Source organism: Peromyscus maniculatus, chromosome 8 (assembly GCF_049852395.1).
Source record: "Peromyscus maniculatus bairdii isolate BWxNUB_F1_BW_parent chromosome 8, HU_Pman_BW_mat_3.1, whole genome shotgun sequence".
Classification (NCBI taxonomy): domain Eukaryota; kingdom Metazoa; phylum Chordata; class Mammalia; order Rodentia; family Cricetidae; genus Peromyscus; species Peromyscus maniculatus.
In genome coordinates, this window is record NC_134859.1 from 85,085,391 (window position 1) to 85,107,571 (window position 22,181).

The 22,181-nt window shown below is 43.7% G+C and overlaps 1 protein-coding gene across 4 annotated transcripts in view; it reads right to left on the reverse strand.

Moving 5' to 3' along the window:
• Positions 1-1,012: 1,012 nt before the first annotated feature.
• The window catches only part of Fbxl20 (F-box and leucine rich repeat protein 20), a 68,401-nt gene continuing 47,232 nt past the window's right edge, over positions 1,013-22,181 (reverse strand). For 3 of the 4 annotated variants that reach the window (XM_016007304.3, XM_016007329.3, XM_076543295.1), the window contains exons 7-15: positions 17,933-18,028; positions 14,878-15,004; positions 13,355-13,429; positions 11,863-11,993; positions 9,881-9,941; positions 8,523-8,567; positions 7,486-7,542; positions 6,001-6,213; positions 2,699-4,704 (exon numbers count right to left, since the gene is read on the reverse strand). In XM_016007304.3, the coding sequence (XP_015862790.1) occupies positions 4,597-4,704; positions 6,001-6,213; positions 7,486-7,542; positions 8,523-8,567; positions 9,881-9,941; positions 11,863-11,993; positions 13,355-13,429; positions 14,878-15,004; positions 17,933-18,028 (913 nt within the window). In that variant the 3' untranslated portion in view covers positions 2,699-4,596. Of the gene's footprint in view, positions 4,705-6,000; positions 6,214-7,485; positions 7,543-8,522; positions 8,568-9,880; positions 9,942-11,862; positions 11,994-13,354; positions 13,430-14,877; positions 15,005-17,932; positions 18,029-22,181 lie in introns of all 4 variants that reach the window. The other variant, XM_006971849.4, reaches the window with a different exon arrangement.

The following is a 22,181-nucleotide window of genomic DNA, read 5'->3' on the forward strand; positions in this document are numbered from 1 at the left end:
CAATGAAGTCTCAACACTGTCACCTAAGGGGCTGGCCACACAGACAGACAGGAAGTCACTCTCCTCTTTCCAGGGACAACTCTCACCCTTCCTAACCATATCAGGTCAAGGCGTGCTCCAAACACAGTTTACAAGATAACTAAAAAACCAACCAAACAACAACAACAACAACAACAACAACAAAAAACCAAATGGAATTCAGTGCCTCACAGCTACAAACAGCCCTGCCTGGACTTCAGTGGCCCAAGCATTCATTCACAATGAATGAATCACAACAAACGTTCTCAACAGCACAGAATGCCCCAAATAGAACATGGGAAGTTATTCACCAAGTTTCCCTTGAAAATGATTAAAATACCGTTTTTGACTTACATCTGCTAAATTAACCTAGTAGACATAGAAATCTGACCAGAAACTACAAAAACTATCTGAGGGATACTTTTACATCCAGAAGAGGTGTAAAGGTCAGAGTAGGAAAAATAAAATGCATTTTTAAAACATTAAGCACGCTGTGCTTTCATATACCAAATACTAACAGAAGTTAGGTCCCTTTACTCTTTCAAAGCCATCAGTCTGACCTCAAATTTAACTCAAAGCCAAAAATCAAACATCCAGGACCATCAAGTAAGAAATGACTTGAGCCACTTCCGCTTCACAGGTCCTAGATTCAGTGCTGCCCTTGACAGGCTGCTTTGAACAGGGGAAGGGATCCCAAGATGCTAGACTGGATACATCCTCTGATAGAGGGGTTCAGACAGAGGCCCAAGGCAGGTGCTGGAGGACTGGGAAGAGACCCCCTTAGTAGGGCTGAGAGACGCAGCAGTGATTGGTGGCGGAATAAGACAGATGACGTGGGGATGCTGCTCACAAATAAAGATTATCTGTGTAGTCAAGAACTTCTTCCAGACAATTCCTCCTGGCCACGCTCAGGCTTTGGGCAACATCTTTGAGGGTGCCTTATTCTTTTTACTTAGCATGTTGAAAAAGAATGTCACTATGCAGCTGAGGCTGACCTCAAACTCTGAGATCATGGGTGTCATCTTAATTAGGCCCATTTAATTCTAGATCTTTCTGCCGTTCACTTTTTTTTTTTCATGATAAAAGGCATATTCTGGAGTGGGTATAAAATCAGACAAATGGACCCACAGGCTTCTTTGTCCTTTCAGAGGCAGTCTCGAGCTATGCATCTCAACCTGGCCTGGCTCTTGCAGGAATCCTGCTTCTGCTTCTTTCGTGCTGGGATTACAGACACACACCACCACACCTGGCTCCCAGAGCTTTTATTTTCTTCCTAATTATGTTTTTATTGTGCGAGTGCAGGCACATGCGTGCCAGCTTGAGTGGAGGTCTAAGGACAACTTTCTGGAGTCACTCCCCCTCCACATCCTCTCGAGGCAAGGTCTCTCTCGTTTCTGCCCGTGCTATGTGCTCCAGGACGGCTGGCCCTCAAGCCTCTGTTACAGGAGTGCTGGAATCATGGATGCACATTACATCCTGCTCTTTTATGTGGGTTCTGAGGTCAAACTCCATTATCAGGATTGCATGGCAAGCGCTTTGCCCTTCCGAGTCATCTTGGCAACCCCCAACAGGCTTTTCCAAAGGGGAATTTCTCATTTTACTAGGGGCTGGAACTACAGCGCAGTGGTAGAGAACATACATGCAAGGGCTCTGGGTTCCATCCATGGCCCCGAAAACAACCCCAAACCCAAGCCACCACACCAAAACCCTACTGAATTCTTAGAAGTATTCTGCACATGTAGACAGGAAGCATTTATATTCAGATGTCAGGGCTCTTTCCACCCGATTGAAACTTACCACAGAGTCTTAGTGTAATAAGCTGGTGTAGGATTCAAATCAACATTTAAAGCATTTCTTTTCCTCCAAGCATGATGGGCCTGATGTTATTTGAGAAAGGAACATGTCTCCTGCCTGGCCATATGCAGCCAGAGCAGCACAGCCATAGGCCTTCTCCTTTTGTTTATGTTCTTGGCCCAGAAAGGTTGGAATCTGCCTTAACAGCAAAGGTCACCAAGACAAATCCGATGAACCTGCATGTGGCTACACTCTGAGAAGAAAAACAGCATTTCCAAGACCTCTGACACACTGGTGAATAGCCGACTCGTTCAACGTGCTTGAAAGGCTTCGACTCGGGCAATTCAAATGTACGTCTACTAACCGTTAGTGTTCAGGGGTTACTGTCAACTCGTCAGGCACTTAGGGGACAAAATCAAACAACACAGTTTAGGACTGATAGCTTTGTTTGAGAGACTTAGGGATCTAAATCTAAGTACATTTGGAAGTGTGGATACATCTATGTGTGCACTGAGTCAAACTTGAAAAGTACAATGAGTCTGATACGGTGGCTCGCACTGTATCTTAGCATTTGGGAGGCTGAGGCAGGAAGATAACCACAAATTCCAGGCCAGCCAGGGTTACAGAGTAAGACTTTGTCTTGGTGGTGGAGGTGTGCAAAATATTCCTGCCAGGTAAAGCAGTATGAGCCACTGCAGTCCCATTCACTCAGTATGCTGGCTGAGGGGGAGGGGAACTGGAGCCCAGGAGCTAAGACCAGTTGGCTTGGCAACACAACAAATGGTCTCATAGGAAAAAAGAAATTTCTTGCAAGGTAATTTGAACATAAGGGGGAGAAGGAATAAAAAAACACAAGTAATTTAGCTTTCAAAAGAGCATAATAAAATAAGATTTTAAATACATTTAATATGATAAATAAATCTGGTAGTATAGAATTCTAGGACCTTTCCATCTGATTGTTTTCTACATTAATGGAGAAATAAATCAGACTTTATTCTTATATATTCTGGTAGAACCAGTACCTATAGCATTAAAACAACCCTTTTAACATCTTGGGATCATATTGGCTTGCACATCCACATCCTAAAAAGCCTTTCCCCCAACACCCTATTAAACACCACACAAGGCCTCTAACACTGGAGTTTAGAAATATGCTTCAGAAACTCATTTAACTTCTCTCATTTTCTGTGAGTCTTTTTTGGAAGAGGCTTCTTCTGGACTCTGAGCCATAGGTACTAGGTACTAAACCCCTCTCCTCAGCTTGGGGGGCCAGGTCCCAGGCTTGGTATAGACACTGAGCCTCTCACTCCCTCTCAAGGTTCTCTGGCGGCCCCAATGCCCCTGCCTGGCTGCCTTCATATCCCACTCAGAGGAAGTCTGCAGCGGGCAGGAGAGAGCGGGCTGCACGCTTGGGTCTTCTGAGGCGTCACCGTTCCACACAACCCTGCTGCTACCCCTGACCCAGGCAGCTGGCTGGTACAGAGCTCTTCCAGTATCCCTGGTGGGGTTAAACAGGGGAAAGCTCCAGAAACCAACTGTAACCAGCCAACCCCCACACTGCGGCAAAGCAAGTGACTCAAGTAACTGCAGACAGGCAGAGATCGCACCATGTTCCTGTCAGCACAGGACAACATCGGCCATTTGTGCTTGAGCTCGGGTAGTGGGCACATCCGGGCTTTGTTTGGGGATTTGCCATCCACTTCATACTAATGACCACTTCTCCTTTCTTACTAAGCTCACCAAGTTTGGAAGAGGGAAATGTGCTGGACACTGAGAACACCGTGCAAATGAGTGGACAGCAGAAAATACAACAGAAACCAAAAGGCCAGTTGCCTTTCATCCAAACAGTCAACTCTTTCTTTTCCTAACTTTCCTGCTCCCGTTAAGTTTTCCTTCCAGACTGGCAAAGACTCAGGCAGGGTCCCCTAATGGTAAAATTTAGATTAAAAAAATATTTATTGATGTTTCTTTTAAAAATGTTTGGTAACCCCAACTAATCATCCCAAATGCAAACTGTAAACACAACAGCAAAGGAGTAACAACTGAGTGAGCAGCAGACCGTGACTGGAGCAGACTGAGCCCTAGTGCGGCGGTGAGCAGAGCAGAGGGGGGTGCACAGTGACAGGGGCAGACCGAGCAGCTAAGGAGAAGGAATCATACTTGGACCCCAGCAATTTCAATACAGCTGCTAAGGAAACCTCTGGGCCAAATACTAAAACACCAGATGAGTGGACGAGCCTTCTTTGTGAGCATGCTCAGCATGTTGGCATGGAAACAAGGAAGCGCAGACGTTTCGTAAGCATCTCCCAATGGATGGCTACCATTTCTAGGATGCAAAGAAATTTTCTTTCTGGTCCCTGGATTCATCAGATATTGTTTTCCATGCTACCTTTCACCCTGGAAGATTGCAGTTACTGTTTCGAAATCCCCACAGAAACCCTTTAATAAAATAAAGAAACCACAGTAGCAGTAACACTGGGTTTTGCTGGAATGTCCCCTCCCTCTACCATGGCCTAAGATTTCTTCTGGGCACATCCAATAGGAATGGCTAAGTTTTACCAATCCACTTGGTACAGCCAGTACGAACTTCAGTGCCATGGTCACGGACTGCAGCGGACGGGGTGAGGGCATGTGCCTGTGTATGTGTGGCTCTGGGGATCTGGACGCTGCCCTCGCTTTTGTAACCCTTGCCCAGAATCCTGGGTTCGCGTCCACTGGAGAGACTCCATGGCAAGTCTAGAGGTGTCATTAAACACTCAGTCCACCGAGCTGACCACTCCATCGTCATAGGATGATGCAGCACCTGCAGAAGCGCTGTCTGCTGCCCCCTACTGACGGGGGCGGAGTGACAGGGGCGAAGTAGGCGTGGACTTTAATGTTGGGTAAGTGGGTCTGAAACAAGACAGAAACATTAACAAGAGAGCGCTTAGACAGGAGCGATGTTGTTTCTCAGAGAAGCCAAGGGGCTGAAGGACGGGAGCGCAGGGCTGGCTAAGCCCTACTTAGGATGTGAGGAGGCCTGGGTTCTACTCTGTTCTACGGAGGGGATGGGAACGGAAACAATTCTCATTTTCCATCTTGTCCCGAAGGGCTTCACAGTTAGACTCCCATAGCTGGAGGAAGCTAGACAAATTTAAAATGATTACTTTTTTAATTAAAACATGTTTCTAGGGGTTGGAGATTTAGCTCAGTGGTAGAGCGCTTGCCTAGCAAGCGCAAGGTCCTGGGTTCCATCCTCAGCTCTAAAAAAAAACATGTTTCTAGTCTTTACTATGTCTGAATACTTACTAGGTTTAAGGCAGTGTGCTCCTTATGGAGAGGAAACAAAAATGGGGAACCACATCTTTCAGGACCTTACCGTCTCTACACACATCCTCAGCTCAGTAAACAGGAAAACTGCTACATAACTTGAACAAATCAGTCTCCTGAAGAATCAGAGAGGGCGTCTCCTGGTGGTCAGGTCCAGGCACCACATAGTATGCTATATCAGAGGCTCTAAGCCACGCTGGGGGTGCATACCTGTAACCTTAGCACTTCAGAGGAGGAGGCAGGAAAATTATGAGTCCAAGGTCATCTTTTCCACTACACATTGAATTCGCAGCCAACCTGGGCTCCATGACACTGTCTCAAAATACCAGGAAACCCTGCTCTAGCTGGCCTGCAACTGTCTGCCTGTGGATGCAAGGTTTCCACTATTCCAGGAGCCCCTTTTCTCTGTTGAGAGAAGCTGTGGTCACCACAGTGTTTTTCCTGAGGCAAGGGCGGAGATGTACCATCTCCCGTATCTGTCTCCCCCTCTTGCTCCATGCCACCTCTCCCTCTACAGGCTAGGCAAACGCTCTACCCCTAAATTACATTCTCACAGGGTCTCACTAAACAGCCCATGTGGATGCTGAGCTCACTCTACAGCCCAGCCCAGCCCAGCGCTGCACTTAGGATTCTCCTCTTAGCCCTCTGACCACCAGGATACACACCAGGCCCCGCCAGATATTTTCTTGGCCATTCCTCCCTTTCCTTTAGGATCAAATTCTAGCATGGGGTCTTTTTTAGTTGTTAGTTTTTTTCCTCCCTTGCTAAATAGCCAAGGAAACTAAAAGAAAGAACTCATGAGAGTCTCAATCTGGAAAAGAAGAGACAAGAACAGGAGAGATGAGGGCGGGGTGGGGCTGAGGAGTGGTGCAGCTTTACCCTGAGTCTCTTGATTCCAGCCCTCGTGATTTGCTGGCAGTCATAGAGTTCTATCCGCTCAAGGCTGTGACAGCTCTTCAAGTGTTCCAGGGACGCGTCGGTGATGAGCGGGCAGTTGTCCAGCTCAATCACCTCCAGCTGGTCATGGGCACAGGCCCCATTCCCTAGGTGACGAATCCCATCATCTGTGATCAGCTCACAGTGTGAAAGACTCTGCAACCGAGAGCAAAGATGGACAACAAGTATCGTCTGACGTTCCTCCTGCCACGGGCTTAAGTCAAAATCCAACACAGACCCTCTGGTTGATCCTGGTGACTAGAGTGCCATCTGGAGCCAGGCATGATGAAATAAGAATGCAGACCAAAGCTGATGGTCTCTGCTTTCAGCATGTACGACTGCCTTTTTCCTTTTCCCCGTCAGTATAATTCTAAATTTATTTTGTGAATTCATGGAATGACTGTGAACTACTTCACAAAGTAGGACAGCTTTAAAAATCACCCACCCCTACCAGGTATGGTGGTACACCCCCCTTTAATTCCAGCAGAGGCAGGAGGATCTCTGTGAGTTCAAGGCCAGCTTGGTCTACATAGGAAGTTCCAGGACAGCCAGGGCTACATAGTGAGACCAGTGTCTCAAAAAAAAAAAAAAGTCCACTCCTCAAATTAACACTTTTCTTACCTGTAGGGAAAGACAGGGCTCAAGCTTTTCATACTCAACATTTTAGGAAATTGGAACTAAATATGGACTATCTCATTCAGGGGAACAAATGAACAACTAGCTGACAATGACTTTTACAGCCATCAGGTGCTAGTATCATACATAATGTGACCAATTTTCCTTAAACTCTAGTTCTGGGAAACTCAGAACACCCAACCCAATTCTGGATAGCACTGGCTCACCAAATACATGAAGTGTTCTGTATTCTGTTTTGACCTTGTCCTGGAAAGCATTGGTTGATTCTGGGTTTTTGTTATGCAAATGCACATTACAATATAACCCTGGGTGGACTTAAACTCTAGGTTATCCTCCTGCCTCAGCCTCCTGAGTGCTGGGATTATGCGCACACAGCACCACACCAGGTTAGCAATGTAACTGATTAGACATAACAACACATAAAACACTCTAAGGTGGGATTGTGGGATGGCTCTGAGGGTAGAAGAATTTGCCTCTAAGCCTGGTGACCCGACCTCGCTCCCCAGAAGTCATGCAGAGTTGGCAGGAGGGAATTGACTCCAGAAAGTTTTTCTCTGACCTCCACATGTACATCATGGCAGAGGTGCACACAATAAGATATTAAATGGAGCCCAGCACCCACACGATAGCTTACAACCATCTGTAACCCCAGTTCCAGGAGATACAACAGGAACAAATGTAAGTAAGTGGTGTGTGCAGGCAAAACACCCAGACACATAGAGTAAAGTAAATAAATCTAATTTTTAAATAAATAAATAAATTAATTAATTAAAAATACAAAGTCAAACTCACCAATACTTGAAGCCGAGGACAGTGTATAGAAAGCTGGATTAATGTGCTATCTGTGATCTAAAAAAAACAATAAGTTTGATGTAGGTAAAATTCTATAACACACACACATACCACACAACCCCCAAACTCCAAGGGCATTTGATGCTAGCTAGTATGGGGGTAGTCTCTTTAGGATCTACTTCAGACATTCCCCCCACTTATTAAAGGTGTGTGCCACCGCCTCCCGGCCTCAGACATCTCCTTTTTGCTTTTGAAAAAATGATTTCCCTAAGCTTTGCCTAAACTGCCAGACTTCCAAGAACCTTTTCAGGGTTTTAAGCCTTCATTATTTAAAACTGTTACTTTTTTTTAAAAATTGTGTTAAAATTTAATTAAATTAGCCATCTCTCCATTTTTACTAAATATTTTAAATTAAATAAAAACTTTAGAACATCGGTCCACTAGACCTTACTTAATGCTATCCTTTCTTTGAACCAGTAGAGGGAAAAACCTGAGCATATATATGATCCACGAAAAATTAATGTCAAAACACCCTTAAAATTTTAGGCATCTGCCCCACCTCCACCTCCATAAGGCAAACCACCACATAGGACAATTGGAGGCACTTTTGGAACCTGGGTGGCATATGAATACCATAGGGGAAAATGTTTCAGAGTGATCCTAGGACTAGAAATAAACGGTAAGTTTGCCTCTGTTCCAGCTCCTCTCCAACCTTTATTTCTCTTAGACACAGCTCTGAGAACTGGTGAGTGTAGAGGGCAGGTTATTGTTCAGAGGGACTGGCATGGTGAAGACACAGAGGGCACTCAGGCAGGCACGGAAGGCGAGGGATGGGGGTTCATGTCCTAACAAACAGTGGCTGTCATGCACTGTCTGCTCAAACACCACTCCCTGTGGGCCTGGAAGATACCCCAGGGAGTGGAAAATCAGGGACATGGTCAAGTACTCCAGTGTCCTACCTAAGGGAGAGGTTCAGGCATTCTGCAAGACCATACTGTTTCTATCACAATGCTCCGGTGAACAAAGCGCATGCTTACCTGGACACATTCTTCTAGGTCCATCTTTTCAAGCTCGTGGCAGTTCTAGGAAGTACAATGCCATAAAATTCAGTACAAACTTTAAAACATTGGCAAATTACAAAAGCCAAAAAAACTAGGAGACTATCCTCAAACCCATGATCCACCTGCCTCAGCTTCCCATGGGCTATGACTAATTATAAATGTATATCATCATCCCTGAATAAATAATAAATTTAAGAAGACTTTGACCACAGTAAAATGTCTCAATTATTTTACGCTTAAATACTGAACATTTTATAAGTTCAAAGGAATAATTTTACCAAAAATTAATACTAGGCTAACAACGAGATTTATTTTTTTCCAAGGCAAGGTTTCTCTGTGTAACAGCCCTGACTATTTTGGAACTCATTCTGTAGATCAGGCTGACCTCAAACTCACAGAGATCCACCTATGCCTGCCTCTGCCTCCTGAGTACTGGGATTAAAGGCATGCACCACCACACCGGGCCAAAGAGATCTTTTTTAAATAAATAAAAAAAATAGCTCAGCAAATTACATTCCCCTTATTCTTTAATACTGATCGAAGACAATACAATTGAAAATGTAGTTATTGAGCCACGCAGATCTGGGTTTAAGGCCAGCCTGATTTGCAGAGAGAGTTCCAGGACGGTCAGGGTGTTACACAGGGAAACCCTGTCTCAACAAAGAAACAAACTAACTAACACAACAACAAAAAAGGAAATGCTGTTATTCTACAGTGTTTTATATAAACCACTCTAAGTAAAAATCCCCTGGAAGTACAGAACAGTTTCTAGTGACTGGTATATTATTAACCAGGCTTGTATCTCCTTGAAAGCTCTTCTTGCTCAATCACATACCAAGTCAGAGGTTGGTTGGTTTGTTTAGGTTTTTTTGAGACAGGGTTTCTCTGTGTAGTTTTGGTGCCTGTCCTGGAATTCTCTCTGTAGACCAGGCTGGCCTCGAACTCACAGAGATCCGCCTGCCTCTGCCTCCCGAGTGCTGGGATTAAAGGCGTCCACCACCACCGCCTGGCTGTGAATCAGAGTTTTATAAAGTACCAGAAGCCTCTGCTTAGCTTAATTCACCATTTTAATAAAACTGCAGAGAACTCAAAGTCTCCCCAAACAGAGCTCTCCAACTTGTCTGCACTTCCAGAACCGGCTGCCTTTTCTGTGGGCATCAGGTCTATAGCTCTCACAAGAAGGCTCAGCCAGCCACAGAGGAGGTCCCCCTGTCTCACACCTACTTCTGCTGCCATGCTAAGTTTCTCTTTTTGCTGCTTCCCTCTGAAATAACACTCTCCCCCAACCCTAAAAACCTATGGACGCCAACTATAGAACCTGGAGAAACACTTACCCTGGCCAGAGTAGTGAAGCCCACATCTGTTAACTGGGAACATCTGGCCACTTCTAGTATTCTATTAAAAGAACAAAGTGAAAAGAAAGTTAGGTCTTTGTTCATGAAGCCTGGTTTTACTAAAACAGCAAGAATTTAAGAAAGCAATCTTTTATTCTCTAACATTTATAGAGTGACTTTAATAACTGAACAAGGTTGTATGCAGATCTTGCTGTTTGTTCTCATGTAGTTATCATAAAGAGGTCCTTGTCAATACCACATTGTCAGGGGGATGTAATCAAATACAGAGGAATATAACTGAAGCTTGTAGTTAATGACAAATTGCATTAAAAGCCTTCTTGATGACATATTGCTTACCCAAAGAGGGCAGCCTGCTCCTAGAAAACAAAGGAAATGGAGATAAATACTCTGTTTTAGTTCATCTGTCACTGAAGTAAACTATTTTCTGTCTTTCATGTAGGGTCTCTGCAGATTTCAACAGCTTTAAAAACTCGATGAGAGGACAGGTCTAGCCCAGGTATGAAGCCCTGGGGCGTGCAGAAGGAAGCCAGGATGGCAGCCACTCTCCTATTCAGCACCTGCTAACCACTGACCTCACACTACCCACAGGACTGCGAGATCAAAAGTTGCTCTTTCCTGTGTAAAGTCTGGTAACATCTGTGCTATGTGATGGCACCAAAGATCATGTCCCCCTAAGCACCCTCACAACCAAAGTCAAAAGGTAAAGTCAAAGCACAATAAATCCTCATCAACTAAAAAGAAATGGATGCTGTAAGGAGAACACAGAGCAGAGCCTTGGCACTCTCGCAACTTAACAGACCCAGGAGGGTGGAGCTGAGAGCCCTGGCTCTAAAGTAGAGAAGTCTTAACCCCAATTGTTTTCTGGAGGTTTGGTTATTTCTCAGCCCCTGAGAAGAACTCTACTCTAGGCTGAAGGTACTATAAACCAGGAAGAAACCTCCATACTGTCAGCAACTATAGTTAGGCCATCACTAGGCAATCATCAAAAAAGTCTTTAGATTTGTTGCTCTATAATTGTTACTATGTGTAAGAAAGTGCCTTCGTGGGCTCTGGTAACAGAGGCCTGTCTTGGAATCCTTGCTCATGCACTTACTGGCTGTGGACTTTCACAGGTCACTTCACCCCCTGGACTCTGGCTTTCTCTTCTAGGATATGAAGATAGAAACGGTGCTTATGTTAAAAATCAGTATTTGTAAAGCACCTAAAACAGCACCTAACTATCACTGTAAGTCACCGGGGACATCCACACTCAATACAAAGCAGCATTGTGCACGCTCTTCCAGAATACCACTATGGTTTGATACTATGTGCATCCTAACAGAAAACTCTGGGTAAACACCCAGACACTCCCATATTCAAGCAGAAGACCTACAGAGTAACAAAGCTATTCTAAAAGATGATAAACATGGTCAGGCATGGCGGTACTCGCCTTTGATCCCAGCACTCAGGAAGCAGAGGCAAGTGGATCTCTGAGCTTGAGGCCACTTGCTTTACATAGTGAGTCCTAGGATAGCCAGAGATACATAATAGAGAGACCCTGCCTCAAAATAAATACATACATACATAAAAGAGGATAGACGCAAAAAGTTCTCCTGCAGAACTAAGTTTAAAACATTTTTCTTCCATGGATTACAACAAAATAAGTAGCCTCAGGATGGGCTTTTAAAAAGTGGAGAAAGGAATCTCTGAGCAAGTTCCAGGAAAGCTAAGGCTACACAGAGAAACCTATCTTGAAAAACCAAAAAAGCGGAGAAAGGAATTTTAAGAAAGTACTGATTTTTTCTATTATGACCAGATAGACCAATTCCTTATTCACGACACTAACAAAGCCAGTAGGTAGTCAGCTGGGAGGGTAGTGTCAGTGCAGTGCCTTAAAGTTGGAAAATTCCAAGGGAAAAACATGGAGAAAGGCAGCTTCTTCATCCCATGATTTTTTTTAAAGCTAAATAAACCATGTTTACCTAAGCCGAGGGCAGTTCTGACCTAGCGCGTTCAGGATGGCATCTGTGATATTGGAGCACCCAGAAGCACAGAGGGATTGCAGCTTATGACACCCTCTGCATATGGTGATGAGACCTTCGTCTGTGATTTGCTATAACAAACAGAAAAGTGAGAAAAGTCAATATACATTATTTATATATATAAAAAAAAATACTTCGGCCGGGCGGTGGTGGCGCACGCCTTTAATCCCAGCACTCGGGAGGCAGAGCCAGGTAGATCTCTGTGAGTTCCAGGCCAGCCTGGGCTACAGTGCGAGTTCCAGGAAAGGCGCAAAGCTACACAGAGAAACCCTGTCTCGAAAAACCAAAAAAAAAAAAAAAAAAAAAAAATACTTCTGTGGAAGCAGCAACCCTGAGGAGTCTAGGCGGCCTGGACATCTACCAGATACCCAAACCTAGGGACAACAGTCGCTCCTAGTTCCTGCCGGCTCTGCAGCTGGGTTCACTCTGTCTGAAGAGAGGGGTTAGACTCTTTTCAACCTAAGGGTACTGGGAACAGCTTGGGGCATGTCATGGTGAGGGCTTATTTAAAACGCTATAAAACCTGAGAACAGTTAAAAACATCAGTCTTCTTTTTCTTTTATGAAACAGGGTTTTTCTGTGTAGCTCTGGCTGTCACTCTGTTGACTTTGTTGGCCTTGAACTCACAGAGATCCGCCTGCCTCTGCCTCCCGAGTGCTGGGATTAATGGTGTGCGCCACTGTGCCATTAGAATAGCAGTCTTTGAAGAGTATAAACATATTTGCAAGCATAGCTGAAAATTATTAATGAAAAAGTAAATTGTAAACTGGGCGGTGGTGGCACACGCCTTTAATCCCAGCACTCGGGAGGCAGAGCCAGGTGGATCTCTGAGTTTAAGGCCAGCCTGGCTACAGAGCGAGATCCAGGACAGCCAGGGCTACACAGAGAAACCCTGTCTCAAAAAAACAAAGAAACAAACAAACAAACAATTATTAAGTAAAATGTCGGAGTGCATGTATGAGCAAACACCGATAACCCTAACACTGGAAGGACCGAGGCAGGAGGATAAATTCAAGGCCATCCTGGGCTACATAATCAGACTATGTTCAAAATAAAAAAATACACAAAGGAAAGGATATATAAACATTTGTGTGGGTCTCACTATGTAACTCAGCTTGCTTTGAGTTCATGGCAATTCTTCTGCTTCAGGTGATCAACTGCTGGGATCACAGGAGTGAGTCACTGTGCCTGTTCTGTCTTTGAAACAGGGTTTCACTATGCAGCAGCCTAGTCTGGTCTAGAGCTTGCTACATAACGAATGCTGGCCTTCTACTCATGAGTCTCTTGTCCCAATCTGCTCAGTGCTGGGGTTTCAGTCCAGGGATTATAGGTGTGTGTCATTATGACTGTAAGCTACTGTTTTTGATAAAACTTTTGAAATGTTACTAGGAGGAATTACTAACACAGAAGCATTATGGGAAGGGATGCTTACTAAGCAAGTCTGCAGGTTCAAAGTCACCAGCTCAGGACAGTGTGCACCTATGTACTTGAGAGCTTCATCTTCCAGCTGAAAAGATTAAAGCATAAGAGATAACTGATGTTTTAAAGGAGAAAGAGACTATACACATTCATCAATACATTCTCAATATAGCTAACCAAGTTGCAAAGGAACACTGAACTATATACACATTAAAAAAAAAGACCCCAAAAACAAAAAACATGATCACATCTCATTCCTAGTAGTAATAGTTACCAGGATTTTTTGAAGTCACTTCTTGTCATACCAAATTCTTATTATTAATATCAAATCCAGAAAAAGGTTAAGGTTCGGATTCTCTCTCTCTCTCTTTTGTGAAAGGATCCTAGTTATGTAGTTCTAGCTATTCTGGACTCCCCATGTAGACCAGGTTGGCCTTGACCTGTATTCCTGTGTCTGCCTCCCAGAGCTGGAATTACAAGCTTGAGTCATCATGTCTGAATATGTATTTTATTTCTAACAAATTAAATATTCATGGTAAGTTGTGGAAAGATTACAAAGGCAAAATAATTTTCACACTTCTACAACCCATAGAGAGTTTTTATTGTCTTTTTAGCCAAGCTTTGGGGGAAGGAGCTGAGAATGAAGCCCAGTGTTTATCTGCTACTGAAGAGCAGTACAAGCTTACAGAGCTGGGGACAGATGGGCGGAATTGATCATAGCGATGCATGCCAATCAATATTTTTCAGGATTCCACAAATCACCAGAAGCTCAAGCTGTTGTTTTAAAGCAATCATATATCCAAAGTTCTGCTTCAAACAAAAGAACTCTTCCCATCATGGCAAAACAGTGAGGGCACTTGGAATGGGGTCCATCGTACTACTTTAGCAGTCCCCAGAAAAATGTCAGGCACATGCAACTCCATTACTCTCCGATCAGTTCTTTCTAATGCTACCTCATTAGATTTATTTATTTGTTTGTTTTGGCTTTTTTTGGAAACAGAGTCTTATGATATAGCTTAGGCTGGCTTTGAACTCACAAGGATCCTCCTGTCTCAGCTTCCCATATTCTAGGATTGCAGGGATGTACCTCCATGCCTGGGTTTGAGAATTCTTTAATGAAGTGTCACACTTGTGGCATTACAGCAGGAGGTAAAAATGAGACCTTTAAAATGCAGTTTCTGTAGACTTGGCACATCCATGAACAATTCCTGCTGGTTATACGAGTATAAATTGCCAGGATTGCCTCTTTTGCCTATTCGTCTCAGAGTAACAAAGGAATAAAGAAACTTTCTTTCTAGTACAGACAAATGACACTACATGAGTGTCTCTCCACCTTGTCCCTTCTCCCCCATTTACACTTTGGTCAGATATTAATCTTCCCATGCTTCAATTCTGAGAGAAACACTAAGTTTTGGTAAGCACATGTCTTCACAGTCAGCGGCATCTACAAGTCCCACTTTCTTTAGGACAGACATCTTGGGATCCCTCCAAAGAGCTCACAGCTCCTCACTCTCACGAGCACTCCACGGAGCATACCTGTGTGCAGCCTTTTAAGAACAAGGCCTTGAGACCCCCACAGCCTCTCACTAGTGCTTGAATGCCATCCTTGGTTACTTGGTCACACCAGGAAATGTTCAACTGCTCCAACAGTGGACACCCCTCACTTAGGATAAAACAGAACAGACAAGCATGTCACTACCTCCAGCAGTCCCAGAGCCACCGGCCTCTCTCTGTGATGTTCACGGGGTGGGACTGGGTCACTAGGCAGGGAATTTTAAATCCAGTTTACCAACAAGCACAGAGCACATACTGTTTTTCAGATACAGGTTGGAAATGGAAATTAAATGGCTAGTATAACTTTACAGAGTAACCAATGACAGTTCAGATTCAAGCTCAGATTCTCCACTAAGGAATTTTAGTAGTAGCAAAGTTCTAGTGAATTTTTATTTAAAAAAAAAAAAAAATCACAAAGGCTCTATGTATTTTTTTATCTGGGACATTTCTAGAGTACTTTTTCTGCAGGCCAAAGTGAGGCTAGATCATGTTCACCCTTTATCTACACTAGCTTCTCCACTGACTCTGCCTGTTCTGATCAGTGTAGTCCCATGCGGAACACTGAAGGCTCTAAGCCTTCTTGTATCATTGCGAACACTGACTGAATGGCTCTAAGTACCCTGCTTATTTATAGGAAAGCCCTTAAAGAAAGCCAGGAGATCTAGGTTTAAGCTCATCTTCAATATAAACAATCTGACTCCAGGCAAGTCACTTTAAGAAGTTTGTCTGAACCTCTCAGTGCAAGGTTAGCCACATCCGGTCCCAGGTTTGCATGAACTGAGACACCCACTCCTATCACCAGCTAGTGTAGCAACACAATATATGCTTATAAGTCTTTTTCATCTCTAGGCTCTGTGGGACTGATGAGCACAACATCTTAGACACATATCATGGCTGCTTCAGTAGTACCCAGAACCTTACAACCTTTTAGATTTTTAAAAAAATCTGTAAATGCTGCATAAATAAATAAAGAGATCATATGTGTGAAAGTGTCTTATAAATGTTAAGTGTCACCGTACTCATGGCCTTACATGTCAAGCAGTTTTAGACACATTGTGTAGTCACAAGGGAGTTCCAAAAGGAGCCATGTTTTATCTCATTTACACTCTCTCATTCTTCCTCTCTCTGAGATAGGGTCTTGCTATGTAGCCCAGGATGGGCTTGAACATGCCTCAGCCTCAGCCTCCTTCACGCTGGGATTATAGGTTAGCAGCACCATAATATACAGAGTTTGGTTAACAGCTTTCTTTTTTTTTTATTTTTCTACACAGGGTTTCTCTGTGTAGCCTTCAATGTCCTGGAATTCACTCTGTAGACCAGGCTGGCCTCAAACTCACAGATCTGCCTGCCTTTGCCTCCCAAGTGCTAGGATTAAAGGTGTGTACCACCACTGCCCTGCCCCAGCTTAATTCTTAATGTGTGTAAGCAGAACCAAACCCATAGCACCCTCATTACTTAGGAAAGTCTAGAGTAGATTTCCAAAGGAAATAAGTATTTCACTCTTTTTTTTTTTTTTTTTTTTTTTTTTTTTTTTTTTTTTTTAGTTTTTTTGATACAGGGTTTCTCTGTGTAGCTTTGGAGCCTTTCCTGGATCTCACTCTGTAGCCTAGGCTGACCTCACTCAAACTCCCCAGTGCTGGGATTAAGGCATGCGCCACCACCCAGCCACTCTTCCTTTAAAATACATTTTATTTGGGAACTGAAGGCAAGAGTTTCAGAAGTTCAAGGCCAGCCTGGAATATGTGACATGCTGTCTTAAATTTTTTTTTTCTAAGTCAGGTCTGGTAGCACTCTGTAATCCCAGATAGTTCAGAGGCTGAGGCAGAAGGATCATAAATTCAAAGCCTTCCTGAACTATAGAGTGAATTCAAGGTCAGTCTGGTCTATATAGTGAGACACCATCTGAAAATTAAAAGGCAAAATCAAACAAAAAAACCTCAAGAGACCTCTGGAGGCAGAGACAGGTTGATCTCTGAGTTCAAGGCCAGCTTGGTCTACATAATGAGTTAGAGGGATACAAAATGAGACCCTGTCTTAAAACAAACAAACAAATAGACAGACAGAAAACCACAACAAACAAAAATGGAAAAGGGAGGAAAAGAGAGGCTGGGGGTTGGGCTTGCTGAAAGCACCTGCTTTGTACACGTAAAACCCGGGTTCAACTGTAAGAAAACAAAAACCTTTCCCAAACACTGTCTTCCAGAGTCTCTGTCACTCAGCAGGAGAATGTCTCATTGTGAAGTCCAGACTGGCCTTGAACTAATGATCCTCTTGCCCTAGCCTTCCCAGTACTGGGTGGAATTCTTGGTGTAAACAACACCCAGCTTTACTCTACTTAGAAACTATGAGAATACTGAAATGATGAACACTTGTTACCACATGCCAGACAGCTTTTAAAGCACTTTATACATGCCAGGTGGAAGTACATGAAGATCTCTTCTACCCCAAACTATTTAATACAGGCACAATCTTCTACAGTGCAGGCTGATAGTATCTCATGGAATTCTAGGAACAATGCTCCAAGATTACAAAGAGAAGGACAACCTGGCTCCAGACTCCATTTTAACCACTAAGGTGTAACAACACATGCCATTTTCTCTTCTTTTTATTTTTTATTATTTATTTACTTGTTTTTTCAAGACAGGGTTTCTCTGTGTAGCTTTGGAGCCTGTCCTGAAACTCACACTAGCCCAGGCTGGCCTTGAACTCACAGAGATCTGCCTGCCTCTGCCTCCCAAGTGCTGGGATTAAAGGTGTGCACCACCACCACCTGGCTTTTTTTTCTTTTTAAAAAAGCAGTCCTCTATGAACATTTACTCACTCACTAATGGATAAGGCACATTGCTCTGTTTCAAAATTCCTAGTTATCTCTGGACATGTCATATTAATGTCCCTGTGATTTGAATGTCAGCAGGAGCAAGAGAAAGGTCTTCTGGGAAGCACAGCACATACCCATAAAACAATACTGTCTACTCCAACTGTATTAGTTATTTTTTCCAAGTATATATTAACAGGCATACTATTATAGGAAATTTACCTCAGAGCTTTGAGAGACATGTTTGTTATTGATGTACAGGAAGCCAAGTCGAGGTGCCTGAGTTTGGAGCAGAACTTGCTAAGGCTAGTACAGGTACTGCAAATAGAGAAAAAGAAAATAATGAATACACATGTAAGATAAGAACACACCTGGGCGGAGATGTCTTAGTGGGTAAAAGTGTTTGCCATACAATCTGAACAGTTGGGTTCAGAAGACCCTCCCAGAAGTTGTCCTCTGACCTCACACTCATGCTATAACAATTGTGTGGCTGCACTCCCAGTCACATAAAAATAATAAACAAAATTTCCAGAAACAGCTGAAAGATAGCACCAAAGCTCTATTTCTGTTTTCACTCAATTTTCTATTCAAAAAACTTTCTGCAGCAATGAAAGAACCTGACTTTTTTTTGTTTTTGTTTGTTTGTTTTCAAGACAGGGTTTCTCTGTGTAGCTTTTGGAACCTGTCCTGGAACTCACTCTGTAGACCAGGCTGGCCTTGAACTCACAGAGATCCACCTGCCTCTGCCTCGTGAATGCTGTGACTAAAGGCGTCCGCCACCACTGCCTGGCCTCTGTCCAATGTTTTATGATTTGTGTGTATGTACAGTGCTGGGGGTCAACCCCTGGATCTTACACATGCTAAACAAGCCCTCCACTACTGGGTCATACCCAATACCCTATATGAATACATTTAATTTTAAGATTTTCACATATATATGATGTATATGTGTATGTATACATGTATCAAAGCATACCCTACAGCCCTTATGGAGAGGTCAGAGGACAACTTTTAGGAGTTGTTTTTCTGCTTCCACCATGGTTTCTGGGGATCAAACTCCAATCATCGGGCTTGCGCAGCCATGATGAGCCCACAAATACTTTAAAGGATATATAAGCTTGTAACTAGAGACATGAATCAGCAGTTAAAAGCACCGGTTGTGGGGCTGGAGAGATAGCTCGGTGGACAAGAGCAGTAGCTGCTCTTCTCCCAGAGGACCTGGGTTCAGATCCCTGCACCCACACGGCAGCTCAGTGCTGTCTGTAACTCCAGTTCCAGGGGATCCGACACCCTCACACAGTCATATATGCAGGCAAAACACCAATGCACATGAAATAAAAATAAATGTATATATGTAGTACTGGTTGCTCTTCTAGAGGACCTGGGTTTAATGTGGTTCACAACCATCTGTAACCCCAGTTCTAGGGGATCTGATGCCCTCTTCTGGCCTCCACAGGCACCAGCTCCAATGCGGTGCACAGACATATACACACAAGCTCATGACTTTGTCTTCTTCATAAAACTGGTGTAGAACTGGGTCCAACGCTTGCCAGATCTCCTGCTGGATTAACATAGGCCTCACACAGCTGCAGCTTTAACTTTTCTGTGGAAACAGGCTCAGTCTGGGGCCTGCTGTATTTCTTGTAGAAAGGCATGTGGGTCTTAGGAGTATTTCACCATGTTGGCAGGTGCACTATCAGCACAGAAAGAAAGGTGGGCCAGAAATGGAAACAGAGAAAACTTTTTTTGAGGCAAGGTCTTACACTGTAGTTCAGGTTGGCCTTCAACTAACATACTCCTCCTGTCTCAGCCTGCCAAGTGCCACATGCCCTCAGGGTACCCAGAAACGAAGTTCTCATCAGTCTCCAATATTCTATTATTATTATTTCCATCTCCCTTTTTGGCCTCAGGCTTCGTTATTTGTTTGCTTTGCATTTTTGAGACAGTGTTTCCAACCGGATGTGCAGAGTCTGCCTCCCTTGCAGGGACCACTGTCATGTTTAGAATGAGACATCACTGGGGAGCTAACTTCTCTGAGGGCTTCACTTAACAGTTTTATATATTGTGTGCCCATAAAAGTTTAAATTAGTTAGTTTTAAAAAAGAAAAGTAAGTCAGCCAGGCGGTGGTGGCACAAGCTTTTAATCGCAGCACTCAGGAGGCAGAGGCAGGCAAATCTCTGTGAGTTTAAGGCCAGCCTGGTCTACAGAGTGAGTTCCATCCAGGACTAGGACTACACAGAGAAACCAAAACAAAAAAAGAAAAACAAAAAGAAGAAAGCCTGCTGAGGTTTTGTGGGAACTGCATGGACTCTATAAGCGAATTCCTCCATTTTAAGTTCTTTACTTGCTCTTAGCAAGGTTTGCAAGTTTTCAGTGTAGAGAGCTTGTACATCCTTCACTGCATTTATTTGTAGACACTCATTCCTTTTTAAGAGAAATCTTGGTGAGTTTGCCTTTGTGTGTGTGCCCACGCACAGATGTGGTGGCCACGGGACTTTGGGTGCTGTTCTTTAGTCACCTTTCTTGACAAGATTTCTCAGTGGCCAAGAGCTCACCCAGGAGACTAGGCTGCCGGACACTGAGTCCCAGGAATCTGTCTCTTCTTCCACAAGTGTGTGCCACCACTTCCAGCTTTATAAAGTGGGTTTTAGAGAACCGAACTCAGGTATCAGTACTGTTCTGACTGATCCATCTCTCCAAGCTCCAAGCCTTGTTTGTTTTTGCTTAAGACAGCAGGGTCTCAAGTAGCACAGGCTGGCCTCAAACTCACTATGTCACCAAGGATAGTCTTAATTTGCTAATCTCATCTCCAACCTCCTAAGTGCCAAGATTACAAGCATGTTTCATGCTTCCTAACTTGAAACTTTTTTCTTAAATTTCATTTTTTCATTTTATCACTAATGTATAAAAACATAATTTTTTGAATATTGATCTTCTATCTAGAGAATTATTATTATTGTTGTTGTTGTTGTTTGTTTTTTGAGACAGGGTTTCTTTGTATAGGTTTAGTTGTCCTGGAACTGGATCTGTAGACCAGGCTGGCCTCAGACTCATAGAGTTCTCCTGCCTCTGTCTCCTGAGTGCTGGGACTAAATGCTAAAGATATTATTATTATTTGCATAATTATTGAGTGTGGGCACAGATGTGCTTTGGTATGTCTGGATGTCACAGGCCAGCTTTGGGCCCCAGGGGTTGAACCCAGGTCCTTAGGTTTGCACAGCAGTGCTGCTGTACCCCACAAGTCAACTCACTGGCAATAAGGAGCTTTTCAAACTTGTTCATGAACAGTAGCATTCTTTTGGTGGTTTATGATTTTTAAAATCATTCATTTATTTTTTTAGTTTCTTCAAGACAGGTTTCTCTGTGTAGCCCTTGCTGTCTTGAAACTCACTATGTAGACCAGGTTGGCCTCAAATTTAGATATCCATCTGCCTGGACTTCCATGCTGGGGTTAAAGACATGAATCACCACACCCACCCACCACAGTAACTTTATCATCTCACATACCTGAGGCTAGCCTTGAACTCCTGATCTTTTGGTTATAGGTATACACAGCCACCTCTGAATTGCCTATGACTGTCTTGAAGTTTCAAAACCGTGTGTGTGTGTGTGTGTGTGTGTGTGTGTGTGTGTGTGTGTGTGTGTGTGTGGCATCGGATCTCCTCGAGTTGAATGTGGTGCCAGACGCAGCGCTGGAACAGCGGCACCCTCTCTTCCCTGCTGAGCCATCTCTCCTGGCCCGAGTTTATGATTCTGCATGAACAGATTTGTAGGATTATTACCCATAAATAAGGTTTTTTACTTCACTGTTTCTATTTGCTCACTTATTTTCCATCTGTCCAGATGTATTAAAAAACAAAACCTCTAGCCAGGCATGGTGGCACACGTTTTTAATTGCAGTACTCAGGAGGCAGAGGCAGGTGGATCTCTGAGTTTGAATCCAGCCTGGGCTACAGCAAGAGTTCCAGGACAGCCAGGGCTACACAGAGAAACCCTGTGTACACAAAACCAAAAAAAAAATTAATACCCCCAAACTCCCTGCATTGGCCAGATGCTCCAGTGCAGTGTGGACTAGAAACAGAGTGGGTTGGGAGTTTCCCCCAGTGACAAGGGTGCTTATTGAATGTACTTCAGAACCTGGGTTTAATACCTGTTGTATTCTACCTGTCCTACCCCAGCCCATAGAGGGGAAAAAGTCTTTCACCATTAAGTAAAATGTTACAGCAGGGTGTGGTGGCACACAGCCACCATCTAGACTTTGGGAAGGCTATGCAGAAGGGCTCAGGCTAGACTGGGTTACAGAGAGGGAACACAACAGCACATTTGTCTTTTCTTTCATAGAACTGGGGGTTAAACTGAAGGCCTCACAGTGCTAGGGTAGGGTTCCATCATTGATTTATGTCTCTCATATCTCTAGGTATTTTATTTTTTTGTGACTGGGTATTGAGTTACCCAAGCTGACCTTGACCT